At 38.2% G+C, this 14,443-nt stretch overlaps 1 protein-coding gene across 1 annotated transcript; it reads right to left on the reverse strand.

The window, feature by feature from the left end:
* Positions 1-9,366: 9,366 nt before the first annotated feature.
* Positions 9,367-13,084, reverse strand: LOC133028858 (leucine-rich melanocyte differentiation-associated protein). Its single transcript, XM_061095886.1, has 4 exons — positions 12,921-13,084; positions 11,462-11,653; positions 10,700-10,777; positions 9,367-9,559 (listed from the first exon to the last, which is right to left on the reverse strand). The coding sequence occupies exons 1-4, from the start codon at positions 13,082-13,084 to the stop codon at positions 9,367-9,369; spliced, it is 627 nt and encodes a 208-aa protein (XP_060951869.1).
* Positions 13,085-14,443: the final 1,359 nt, after the last annotated feature.

The raw sequence follows: 14,443 nt of genomic DNA on the forward strand, positions 1-14,443 counted from the left end.
CTCACCTCACCGCCACCTTCCAAATATGAAAGAGAACCTGAAAAACATGGCGGTCTCCATGAAAGGACTCGCTCCTGATGTTAATATGAATTATTCAAATATAAAGCGCTCATTCTGGGGTAAAGAAAACAATTGTACAATTTAGATGAAACACGCTAGTGAAAACATCATTAGGAATATTTTATATTCAATTCCTGCCAATAGATCCCTTTCAGCTAAATATGACACACTGGACCTTTAAAGCCTCACTATACTATGACATTAAATGCCGTATTATACTGACATTTAATGCCTTAATATTCTATGACATTTAATACCTGACTATTCTATGACATATATTTTACTTACTGGACTATTATATTCCTAAAGGAACTGTAAATATAGAAATTTCAGACCCTCTACCATTGTTGCTTTTGTGAACAGATTTGTTGAAACTAATAAAACATGAACCAGACATGTCCTTTTAGAATTTAGTCATCACACTTTACGTACAAATGCTTTGCATAAACTGCTGATGTAGATTGGACTTTTCTTGTTATCACTGCTCTCGAAGGAATCGACCGTTCGTCCCAAAACCCGAGGAAACACAGACTTCCTTTTGCTGTCCGTTATCATATTTATTACCCTCCATTTATGTACAGAGAACTCCAGCAGTTGAAGCTGAGAGTGGTGTGTGTTCAAATATAAATATACATATTTGAGAGTGGTGTGTGTTTGAATATATTCTAAAGCGAACGGTAAAGACAAACAAAGATTCCCCCCCCCCCCCCCGATCATTGATAAACAGATTTGTTGAATTGAAAGTTGCTTTGAGACTGACAAAGTATGTTTGGTGTTGATCTACAGTCGGGAATTGAACCGTGTAAAGATACGATCCTCATGTTGCCATGTAATTTGAGTGAGATCCGTTGGAAGAATAAAAGAACGGTGTCCAAAAAGAGACCATTGATTCGAATAATGAGCATCTTGTTTCCATTGTGATGACAATATATACGTGTGACAAATTATTACAAAAAAATAAACCTGAAACACTAAACAAGGCCTGGCAGCTGCAGTGTGTACGTGGCAGAACAATACAACTGTACATGTCAGCTGTGCTATGCTTATACATGGCTCTAGGTCCAGTTTAATATAAAACACAATTTTATACAATATATATAGTAGGGGGTCCCTGCTCCATCCCTCCATCAGTTTGGGGGTCCTTGGCGGGAAAAACGTTGAAGACCCCTGGTTAAGGATCTGTCTTGATACCTTCACTGGTCACCAGGCGCCCTACATACCTGACCTGGGGTCTCATTTATAACCCTTGCGTACGCACATAACAGGGCCTGAACTTGTCATGACATAATGGACGTCAACTAAAATAGATTTACATTACAGACCCACAGACAGACTCCCATTTGCACTGGGACATCCTAACATTACTTGTTAAGACATTTATGATCAAAATATGTATTAATTTCCAAGTTACCTCCTGAAAATACAAAGATTCATTCAAGAATTTCTGTAGGGAACAGCCTATCTGAGCACCCTTTGGATCCATGTTGACGTTTTTGACCTCTTGCTCCATCCTTAACGTTTCCATCTGTAAACAGGAAACAGACTTGCTCAGGTGTGCAACAAGAAACACGGAATGGCACAAAGTTCTGCAGTTATAGTATTTATTCTACGAGAAATTATACTACAAACAACCAATACAAAGAAAACTTCCACATGTCCATGTGGAGGTAGACCCGGTGAATGAGAGACCAGAGCCCAGTCTACATGCCTCTTAAGTAGTGGTCACCCCAGGAGTGCCACATCCCTGCTGATCAAAAGGTCTGACTCCGCCTTCAGGAGCCTAAAACTCAAACACAAGCACAAACACAGCAGACAAGGTTGTTACATCAGAGCCACAGCAAATATGCAACAAGTCAGTCACTTGACTGGTCATTTTTTGCAGAGGACAAAGTACTATCTTTACATATGTCCTTTACATAAGTCAGAGCTTCTTTTTTTTTAGAGGGACTACATGTAAGATTTCGCTGTTGCCATTCAGCCACTGTTGGAATTGACAGATTTTTAATTACTACATGAGAGGGATCCCTTTTCCAGGACAGACACAAGTGCAGCAGAGCACATCAACAAAATTTGATGAGAAAATACAGTGTCTAACATAAATGGAGAGGTGTATCATTGTTTAAAGTATATCTACAAAAGAAAAAGTCTGACTGAGATGAAGGGAGCAGTGATGACAATTGTAACAATAGAGGAATTGCCAATAACGCTTTGTAAGTAGATAAAATTAATATCTAAGCAATCTAGCTGTAATAACAATCATCCACGATTGTCTGCACCCACGATTATTATTATCATATAATCACAAACAATACTAAATACAAGCAACTGAACCGGAGTAAGAAATATCTGGATACACTCTATCTCCTATATATTAATATATAGGAGCTATATATTAATATATAGGAGCTATATAATGAATATATACATATCCACTCCTCTGTGAAGAGTCTTGGGGTTCATTTTGAAAGGGTTTATAAATTTGACAAGCAAATTTCCTCCATTGTACGGTTTAGTTTCTTTCAGCTGAGACTTATAGCCGAGGTAAAAGCTTATCTCCCACAAAGAGATCTAGAGAGGGTGATCCATGCCTTCATAACCTCTCATCTTGACGACTGCAATTCCCCGTATTTGTGGCTGTCTTATTGTTGTATCTTATACCAGTTAGGCACTTTGGTCAACTAAGTGGTTTTAAATTTGCTATATCAATAAAATTGACATTGACAAGATGTAAAAAAACAAGGAGGAGCCCTGATTCCTCTGTGAGCACTATTGTGTTTCATCTAAATTGAACAAATTTTGGTCTTTACCATAGAATTAGCCCTTTATATTTAAATACTTTATATGAACATAGGGAACGGGTTTGGAACGGGGGCGAGCTGAGAGGGGAACTCAGCTGCAATATGTAACTTCAGCCAGTGATGTCACCAAATTCTACACACTGAATCTTTAAATGTGAATCTTACTGAATCAGGAATTAGTCATTGATGTTTGATATATCATTGGCCCCTCTGTGTAAATTGTGGCCCCTGATTTATGAAAATGCTTCACCAGCCTCTATAGAACAACCCCCCAAGCTAGCTTGTACTTAATATTGAACTCATTACTTTTCTCTTGTGTACAGTCTGACAGGTCTTGACCGTGACCTGACAGACATATTCAGCCAGAAGTGACCACACTGAAAGACATGTTGGTTTAATGTTAAATGAGTATTTCTCCTTTGATGCAGAAAAACCTAGGTGGAGGTTTTCAGGTTGTTTGTCTGCCCCATTTTTATGAACACATGTCAAATTCTGTAGAAGCTTCAGTTGGACTCAGAGATGAACTGAAACGATGTTGGTAACTGAAGGTAAAATGTCAAGGTCACGGTGACCTCCTGTTCTAGTGAATGTGATATATCATAAACACCTTCAGGGAATTTTGTTACATGAGAATCAGAATTATTTTATTTGCACATACAGGAAATTGCCTTGGTGTGGTTGGTGCACTGTACATAAAACATAAAACAACAATTGGACATAAAACAACAATATATACAGTAAGACAACAATATATACAGTAAGAAACAATAAGTTAAGGGCATGTGCGGTGCTAAGGTGCAGTGATTGGTTTCGGACCTACAACACAAATATTAACTTCAAGGATGAATGATTACAACTGAAAGAAGTTCAACGTCATCGACTTCACAAAAAGCTTTTTTGCGGCGTTAATTTTTGTTGTATAACTGGACGCGAATGCTGCCAAAGAAACAGAACAAAACAAGAAGTGCAGGGAAAAAAACTAAATCAACATATTAAATTGCTCACACTCAGAAGGCTGGTAAGAGACCTCAGGTGATCCAAGAGCTGAAACTCAAAACAGAGACACAGGAGCTGGACTGAACAGAACCAAAGTGAAGAGACGACCTGACACAGACAGAATAACTGAACCCAGGTGAAACACATGAGGTCAGGTGCACACAATCACAAGATTGAAGTGACCAACAATGACACATGGGGGGAACAGGAAGTGAAGGTCACGATAAAACAGGAAATGGAATAGCATGGATGTAACTAAACTGAGGTGAGGGACACACAAGGAAGGGGAAAATAAAATACAGAGGACAAATCCCAAAACACAAATATACAAAAACTAAATCCAACAAATATCATAACTGAAGTGAAAAGTCCAAAAAGTGACTGCTATATAGAGCGCTGCGCTATATAGTGAGCTCATCAGAAAAGAACAAAAAAGCTTTCATACAATATTTGGCACATTTTTCCAGCATCAAAAGATGTAAAACAACGACGTGGAGAATCCCAAAGTAGTTTTTTTAATGTTTATTTTGCAGCTTTATTATAAAAAACCTAGTTGGATCGGTCAGGGTGACCTCATATGAGTCCAGAAAAAAAAGAATGTATGCAGAAATACACATTGGCACATTGATAGACCCAGGACAGATATAATACAGAGTTTTACGACATCATATAACCCTGAGGGAGATGAGTGAATACAAAGAACTCCTACCAGAGAGGATTTACAATGCAAAGCAGCCAAAACACAATAAAGAAGAGTTATCATGTTGACTCCTCTGAATTATTTTAATAATTCTTCCAGGCAATGCTGCTGAAGTGCTGCTGTTTTTGGTTGAGATCAGGAAACACACAACATGCTGGGGCTGAGTTGGTGCTCGGGCCTATAAGGACTGGATCTGAGACATGTGGTGCAGATTGTTTCTCCATGAACACATCCATGTTGTAAAGATGAACACTGGATACCTGAAGGCAGGCTTCAATATCCAGTGGGGTTACAGCCTGATGATATGCAAATGGAAAATTAGTTAATTTAATTGAATATAATACGTTTTAATTTAATATGTTTAAAAAAGTTCCAACAACGAGCAGCACTGACGACTGTGGAGAGAAAAAAACTCTTTTAATAGAACTAAGAAACCTCGAGAACCAGATTCAATGTGAGCAGAGAGACAGAGAGAGAGAGAGAGAGAGAGAGAGAGAGAGAGAGAGAGAGAGAGAGAGAGAGAGAGAGAGAGAGAGAGAGAGAGAGAGACAGAGAGAGACAGAGAGAGACAGAGAGAGAGACAGAGACAGAGACCAGGAACTATTGTCAGACTGGTTGTTATAATTTAAAAAATTCATACAGTAGATGATAGCAGTATAATAATAATAATAATACTTATCATCGTTTCTTTTTCTTCTCTCTTCATCCTTCTTTTCATCTGATCTACATATTGGATGGAATTAGAGTTGATCACAACATAAAATAGATAAACATTTCAAACATCCCTGTCACAGAGGTATCATTGGATCCACGGTGTGATTAAAACAAACAGACATTCATTCACCACCTGCATCAGAACTAACTGCATACTACCAGAGGTAAACGAGAATTTTTTTGTTGTTTGCGTATTTGCCTTTTTGCATGAAGAGTTCAACAGAACACTGACTATTTACAGTAGAAGAGGAGGAGCTGCTGTTACATTTCCCTAAATCTACACTAGAACTGGTTAAGTTAGGTGTTAGTGGTGAACACTGGCACAGACATTCCACAGAGCAGCATCAGGATGGAAGGGATCTTCATTGGTGTCTTGTGTCTCTCAGGTCAGTGAATTTAACTGTTTGTATGATGTCTAACAGGAAATCTGAATATAGACATTAATTTGAGTCCTCATACATAACAAAAATAATTGTTTTCATCCTCAGGGTGCCTCACCTTCTCCACATGCCTCCTCCATCAGTACCACTTTGTGTCTGATGCAAAGAATTGGACTGAAGCTCAGAGCTACTGCAGAGAGAAGTACACAGACCTGGCCACTATTGAAAACACTGGAGAAATGAAGAAACTTAAAGACACAGTTTCTGCCGCTGGTAACAGCTCTGAGGTTTGGATTGGCCTGTACAGTCAGATTGACTGGAAGTGGTCAGATGGGTTCAACCAGAGTGGAGCTGAATATAGGAGGTGGCATCCTGGAGACCCAAACTATTTTAGATCCAATCAGCTCTGTGTGGTCCAGACAAAGTATGTAACATGGTATGATACTGAATGCTATGTACAGAGTCCATTTGTCTGCTACAGAGGTAATTATGTGCTTTATATTGAACTTTAGTTACAATAAAATGTATAAGATATAATTTTGAAAACCATTGTGTGATCTCAACAATCCCTTTTTCGTTCTCAAACTTAACTGCAGGAACAGTAGAGGATTCGGACTTTGTGCTAGTGACTACATTAAAGAATTGGTCTGAGGCTCAGAGGTACTGCAGAGAACACTACACAGATCTGGCCACCGTGAGGAACGGCGCTGAAAACAACAAGATACAGAACTTGATAAAACATCTTGAATGTGCATGGATCGGTTTGTACAGAGATCCTCAGATTTACTGGTCCGACGGGAGTAACTACTCATTCAGCTCCTGGTATCAGGATGTACACCCACTTGGCTCCATGAAAGTCGTATGTGGTGTTGCAGATTTGGAGAAGGGAGGAAACTGGAGGTTATTTTCCTGTGAAGAAAGAAAACCTTTTGTCTGCTACAGCGTCCCAAGTGAGAATCTTTTTTGCATTTCTGAGTAGCTTGTTTTTGTATTTGTGAGTTTTCTGACAGGCCTGATCAAACTGTCTTGTAGGCAACATGCAGCCCAAAGACCAGAGGTTCCTCACTCTGGGTTTTAAATCAAAGATCTGAGTATTTCTATCTCCACAGGAATAACTGTAGGTTTCACTAAACTATACAACACATTAAACGTGTGTTTTATTTCTCTCCTCGTTCTCTGTCTAAGCAGCAGTGAAGACGTTGGTGAAGGTGAAGGTGGAGCTACAGGACTCCTCTGTGGACCTGAATGACCCTGCTGTGAAAGAAAAGATTCTGAAACAGGCAAGTCTCCAAAATCCACAGTGAAACATTAACTCATTCATAAACCCTGGACAGATGTATTACAGAGTTTGACATCATCAAATAACCATAAAAGAGACAAGTAAATGTAAATAAAACTTCCGTCACAGATGTTCTACAATGCAAAGCAGCCACAAAAATGGAAAGAAGGGTTATAATCATGTTGACTCCTTTAATTATTTATGACAGATTATTCTTCCAGGTATTGCTAATGTAGATCTGCAGTTTTCTTTTTGAGACCAGGAAACATACATACATAAAACATTCAGACAAATATCTTGGCAGCTCCTGCCACGAAAGAGCAGTGTTCATGTGAATATCCTCTTTCAAATAAAGACCAAAAATGACTCAAAAGAAATGTTTGTCTGGTCATGACGAAACTGTTCCTTTGGGACCTGATGCTGTTTATGTGTCCAGAGCTGCAGGATTCAGACAAACAACAATTCGACTTCTAAATGTAGTCCTTTTAATTATTCATATAGATATTATTATTGTTAATATTAATATTATTATTATAATTATTATTATTATTGTTTTTATAACTAGTATTATATTATAACAATTATTATTTGTATTATTATTATTATATCAATTATTTGTGCTGTCATTTATTATCATGACTCTTATTGTTTTTTGATAATAACAACTAGTATGTCAGAGCTGGAACCTGATGGTGCACAGCTGTTCCTGGTCTCTCTTCTTTTACACCCCCTCTCCTTCTTGCCCACATTGAGTCTGGTTCTAGAGGTTTCTTCCAGTTAATGAGGGAGTTTTTTATCCACAGTCTAGAAAGTGCTGCTCATTGTGGGAACTGTTGGGTTTCTCTATTTATTAGTCTTGACCTTCTATGAAAAGTGCCTTGATATGATGTTTATTTTGATATATATGCTATATAAATAGAATTGAATTGACTTAAAACACAGAACTCTTTGTCTTAGTGAGCAAAGGAATCTGTTTAAAGTATTTCAAATAGCCTCCATTTCTGTTTTTCAGTTCCAGGACAGATTGAAGGAGAACGGACTGAGTGGCGTCAACTTGAAGTGGAAAGAACAGGCTGATGGGAAAGTTTTCCACAAGGAGGAGAAAGGGTCTGACAAGAAAAAAAAAACTGAGCTTTAAAAATTTGAATTCAACTTTGATTGCATGTGCTAATGTTTCATGCCTGCAGGTATACACACCTCTATCAGTGTACGCAGTTAAACCATACCAATGAATGCTGTTGTGGAAAAAACTAGCCTTTGTTTGCTTATATGCTTAAACTGTGCGTCTGTGTATAAAGAGCATCAGGAACTGTATGTTGCCTGGGAAGAATGTCTAATTAACACCAAACACAGGGAGAGTCTCCATCGGAAGGAAAATGTAATTAGTTGCTAGGCAGGTTAATAATGTTACAGCTGATTAATTTCTTATACTAACAGAATGACAAAGACCAACAGCACAGGTCAAGCCCATGTAAAACTGATTTCAGGTTGTAACTGTACGCTTTCACCAGGCAGCACCATATATCCAGCATAAAAAATATGTAATAATGTATGCACCCTTTCTGGAATGATTGTTTTTTGAGCCTATATTAAGTGTGTGGAAATTTAATCATTTATAAAAAATGCAGAGAGACATCGCCCGAATCTAATGCAGTCTGGAGACAGGACCTTCTAAATCGAGTAAGGCCTGAAACAGAGTCCTCCAGAACTCCAAGATTTATTATGGTGTCAAAGTTAGACCGACAACCACAACTTTAATACACCATTTGAATCGACCCCTGACGTAACTGTAGGGGGAGACAAAGTCAACTTGGGAATGTATGACACCATTAGGTTTCGGGACGAATCAGAAGTATTTAACCAATCAGGAGATGGAGAGATCCATCTCCGGATTTGTTGATCGGGCAACAGCAGAGACGAAGATGAGCATATAAGCAGAAGGTTTGAAGCTTAGTCTTCAGTTCCGGAGCCAGCTCGGGTTTACATCTTGTAAAAGAATAAAATCTACTGCATTGAACTCTGACCATCTCCAGTGAATTATTTTGAACAACTATTGAGACTCCAGTAATAGCAAAGTATACGTGTTGGAAAAGAAGTCTGGAGACCATAGACTGCAGTTGCAATGTATGCAGTTGCTGCCCCAAAATTCCCAAAACAGGAGTGTACAGGCATGTACCACACACACACACACACACACACACAAAATATGTAAGGAGGAATAATGGTAAAAATATGTCACATGGCAGAGGAATATTTCCATTTTATTTGATAACTTTATTAAACATGGCCTATACATCTGAATATAGAGTGTGAACATTGTGTTGCCATGAGTAAAAGCAGCTACATAGCTCACAGTGTACAGTGTATGATAGGGTTGTCAGTCTTACACTCGAGCTGTGACTGTTAGTAATGAAGGGATCATAAACCTACAAGTCTGTGCTATTGTCTTCTGATCATATTAGACTTTTTCTGCATGTGTGTGTGTTTCCTGGAGGAGTCCTCCTTCCTCTTCCTGTTGCCGTGGCTGCTCTGCTGCAGCCTGTAGGTTTTCCGAGCCTGGGCTCTCTCCTTCTCCAGGACCTCTGTGTCATCCAGAATCTCCAGACCTGGGATCTGACTGATGACGTACTGTCTGAAGAGGAACAAAATGAAGACAAATGAGAAACACCATTCACAGGACATTGTATGCAGGTTGACCTTATGTATATATAGATGCAGTTGTGGGATGTAATGAAGTACATTTACTACATTAAAGTCCTACATTTTTCATGAATTTGAACTTTAATTAAGTAGAGTTATTCTCTTGTAAATTTCAATTTGAGTCCTATTCATATATCAGCAAATATCTGACTGTCTACAGCACTTCATTTTTTATTTTACAATGCATTGTCATTTAAATTCACACGTTCCAAGAGAATTCGGCCAAGGAGGTGGAGTTGCAGCAATATTTAACTCCAGTCTATCAAATAATCCTAAACCAAGTTATAATAACTCATTTGAAAGTCTTGTTCTTAGTCTTCCACACCCATCCAAGAAACACCAACAGTCAATCATAATGTAGTTTACCGTGCTCCTGGGGCTTATTCTGAATTTCTATCAAACCTGGTCCTAAAGACCGATAAAATTATTATTGTTGGTGACTTTAATATTCATGTTGACAATAATAATGATAGCCTTAGTATAGCATTTATTTTGTTTTTTTTTTCATTATTGGAATATATGCCACTAATAAAAAACTCTAGACTGGAAGAAAAAACAACCCCAGGTTTCTCTTCAGCACTGTAGCCAGGCTAACAGAGAGTCAGCCCTCCACCGAACCCAGTATTCCTCGATCCCTAAATAGCAATATCTTTATAACCTTCTTTAATGATAAAATTCTAACTATTAGAAATCAAATTAACCATCTCCTGCCCTCAGTTGTCACAAATACCCTATCAAGAACAGAAATCTCAGAAACGGCGGAGATTCTTACCAATTATTTAGACAGCTTCTCTCTGATCACCTGACCAAAATAATCTTATGTTCTAAACCAACAACTTACATCTTAGATCACATTCCTACAAAATGACTCCATATTACTAGTTTTTTTATTTACTTTTTAATTTCCAAAATGAAGATCTACAGTAAATGCTGTTCCCCACTGGCCGATTCTGGTTGTGAAATGATATATCCTTTATTTGCAATATTTTTGTATTTAATAGTTAAACAGTGGAGGGCAAAATACCAGGAGACTTTCATAATGAGAGACGGGAAACAAGCTGACAGTGCTGACCTGTAGTCTTTGAACTGGGTCAGGCTTCCTCCATTGAAGTAGCTTGGTGCTGCCTCGTTGTTCATCATACTGAGGATCCTGTTTTTTCAAAGGAGCAGAGAAGAAGTAATATGGGAAAAGGGAGGGTTATCATTTTCACGGTGCATGTTACCATCTGTCAGTGTCTCTTAACATAACATAGGACGCATGACATTATAAAATCCACATTCAAATCGTGGATCCACACCAAATATGAATGGGTTCTTCTCTGACCCAAATTGCATCCTTCCACCAAGTTTTGTGGAAATCCATTTAACAAACCAACAAACCAACAAAGGGACAGGGTGCACCTGCTTTGAGTGCACTGTGATGTGTCTCTTGGGACTTCTACCAGACAATGTTAAATCATGGTTTTACTCGAGTTTAGCTACGTTAGCGGTTAGAGGACCTGGGATGAAGAACAGGCTCTATTTCTTAATAGCTTGATATAGAGATTTGATTCTAATCACCTGAGCATATTGTGCACTAGGAACATATGTATTTTTGTGCTCATTAGACTGTTGTGTTTTTGTGTTTTTTTTTGATTGTCTGGCTAGTTTTTAAATCTTATTGCTGGATATTACCCCTTCTTTTTCTTTTTCAGTTGTTTGAAAGACAAATGTCCTTCTAGTAAATACAACAATGAAAAAGTTATTTTGTCGAGGTCTGCAGGAGCAGAGAAGCTTAAGCGGTGAAGCTACAACAGATCCCATGCAGAAATACAACATACAATCTGAGGCTCACTTGATGTTGGGGAACTTGCGTCGTATTTCTTCCACGAACACGGGCAAATTGTTGATTTTGTTCTTGTTGATGCACACTGTGGTCACTCTGGGCATGTAGGGGAACTTCACATGAGATGTGTACTTGTTGCAGTCCAGAATCAGAGTGCTGAGCTTCTCCAGCTGACCGAGCAGAACCGGGTTCCAATAAAGACTGAATGAAGGAGAACACGCTGCGACTCCAGCTGCTCAGGCTCGTCTCTCTCTGAGGAAATATGCTTAAAAATGTGTGTTTTACTGTGTGATCAATGGAATATCCACCTGCTGGATTTTTACCGTAAAGGTTGATTTATGTGTGGTAAATTCATACTCTAAGAAATGTTTCCCTGATGACATGATTCACTTTGACCTGCTTCTAAGATAATCTGAGGCCACAGACTAAAAGCTGCACAAATCAATCGTTTTACATGAGCAACGGCTCACGTGATGATGTAAAATATAAAAGGTGTGATTGGTAGCGACAAATATGCAGAAGATCTCCATCCAGCTCTGCAGAAGCTTGAAGGAGTAAAGTGTGTTTCAGCTCCCCCATCAACTTGTTTTTGCCTCACTCTCATGCTTCTTATTAACCTCAATTCCAGCTGCAGCAGCTGTTTTCAAATTTTAAACCAACACGTGCTCTGCAGCAAACTGCGCGCAGACATTTAACAGCTAGAGACAGATATAAGGTACTAACTGGTGCTGGTGTCAATAATAGCATCTATAATATATTAATAGCATATTTAATATTTTCATAATTACCACCAGTCTGAAAGAGTTTAGATATGATAATACATATTTACATATTTGTAGAATCATCATCATAGTCGTTATTATCATCATCATAATTATTATTATAACCATCATAATCATTATCATCATCATAATTATTATTATCATCCTTATCATTATGATTTTTTCCCATCATTATCATCAATTTTATTATTATTATTATTATATGACGCTTACACACCTGCTCCTGGTCTCTATCTCCTCCTCTCTTCCCCCTCTCCACTCCCTCTCTTCTCTACCCTCTTTACGACCCCTCTCCTCTCTTCAGCCTTTTTCTTCGCTCACCCAAAACCGGCCGAGGCAGACTCACATTGGGTCAGGTTTCAATAAACGATTACGAGTTTTTTTCTCTACACTCTATACTATAATAATACAATAAAATCAAATTTAAACATGTTTCTCAGGATACTTCAAGCCGAGGTAAACGAGAATGGCAGAAAGCTGGATGTTTGTGGATCAAAACAATCTCTAGGCCTGAAGAGAACTGCAGCATTGGTGATAATCAACTTTGACATTACATATACTTCTTCGGTCAGTTGCAATCTAAGAATATTGACAAGTGCAGCTTTCATTTGTGCCTCTCTTTTTAACAACCTAAGCTTTGCAGGCTACAACAGCAGTTGAAGGCTTTTAGTCCAAGAAAAGGATACTCATCCAGCAGATTGTAGCTCAGGTCCAGCACCTCCAGAGTCTCTGTCTGTGTGAGGATAGTTTCATAAGGGATTTCTGTCAGGCCCTGGTACGCAAATGACAGCCAGTGGAAGCTGGAGGCATGGCTGGACTGACTGTGATGGCCTGAAGTATGATGATCCATTCTCTACAGTCCCTCTGCACCCGTAGTGATGAAGATTAGGAGAGAAGTCAGATGATTATGCCATGATCAAAACCTTGAATTCACAACAACAAACACAGAGGAGAGTCTTGATGAGTCGAGGAGCAATGGGCATTTCATTTATTTTACTATTACTCTATCAGCTCGTAAAGACATTTTCATCTATAGACTTCTAGACTATTAACAAAACAGTGTATACTACATGCAAAATACGCCTGTACAGCATTATGACCAGCACTTCAGTCGAATATAGTACTACACAATAAAACAGCTGTCACTAACATTTTTGTAACCCTAATAAGTATCTTACAGGTTGATGCGAGGAAAAAGTCTGATAGTTCTTCCACAAAAACTATCCAAGATGTAATGATACAAAATAATTACAAACTGTTGAAATATTCAGATATTAGACCAAAACTTAAAAAAGGTTTTTGAGTGTTGTGATTAATAGCAGGGGAAATGAGCCTCTTAATTGCTTTAAGAGGTGGACTGAAATTATTATTACCTAAAATGATGATTATTATTATTAGTAGTAATAATGATAATAATAACTGAATATTAATACAGCTCTGCACAGCATCTGGTGTACTCAGTGTTGAATACAGTATGTTCAGGTAGGTCTTGATTATATTAACTAATTTAATGCTACTTCCATCAAACCTAAGTTAGCTATATTTTAAGAGAAAAGTTTTGGTGGCATTGCATGTATAATTTGTAATGTCTCTGTATGTTGCAGTTCTTTCTCAGTGATACAGATATTGACGCGCCGTAATAAAACTACAAACAAGACCGGCATGAAACTGATAACTGACACAATCAGTTTGTCTGTGGAAAAGACTTTGATACGGTCTCTGTCAGTAGTTTGAGAGATAACGTTGTGTGCAGGGTTATTCTCGACTAGGCTACTTAGACGTGTGAAGAAATATAACTTATTGAAACTTGCAGAAACCCTGGGCAACAAATACAAACTTATTTATAAAGTCTTAAAGGGATGAGCCACGCTTTCCAAAAGAGGAAAGCTCATTCCCAAAGTTCAAAAATACTTCTTCCAACACAAGCACTTTAGCTGGTGTACAGATCACATTTATCTGAGTCAGATGAGATGAAATGCGACTGACACAAGACTCTCCGCCCGACTGTCTGATGTTTTAAAAGCTGCTATTGTACTGTTTTAGAAATAACTTTTTTTATTATTATTTAAAGCAGCTTGGTGATCAATAACAACAAGTTGACATTTATCGATAAACATTTACACATGTATATCTGAGTTTTAGTCGAACTCACCGAGCTGAGGAGCTGAGAACGGTGTCTTGAGTGCATCCAAACCTCTGAGAACTGCTC

The sequence above is a fragment of the Limanda limanda genome, chromosome 22 (genome assembly GCF_963576545.1).
Source record: "Limanda limanda chromosome 22, fLimLim1.1, whole genome shotgun sequence".
Lineage (NCBI taxonomy): Eukaryota > Metazoa > Chordata > Actinopteri > Pleuronectiformes > Pleuronectidae > Limanda > Limanda limanda.

Bases quoted from the DNA above. Each gene is read 5' to 3' on its own strand.
- LOC133028858 (XM_061095886.1), bottom strand. From the start codon at position 13,084: ATGGATCATCATACTTCAGGCCATCACAGTCAGTCCAGCCATGCCTCC. The intron at 11,654-12,920 runs GTATCCTTTTCT...TCCTTCATTCAG, and splicing joins AGCTACAATCTGCTGGATGA to TCTTTATTGGAACCCGGTTC. The intron at 10,778-11,461 runs GTGAGCCTCAGA...TTGAAAAAACAG, and splicing joins CGCAAGTTCCCCAACATCAA to GATCCTCAGTATGATGAACA.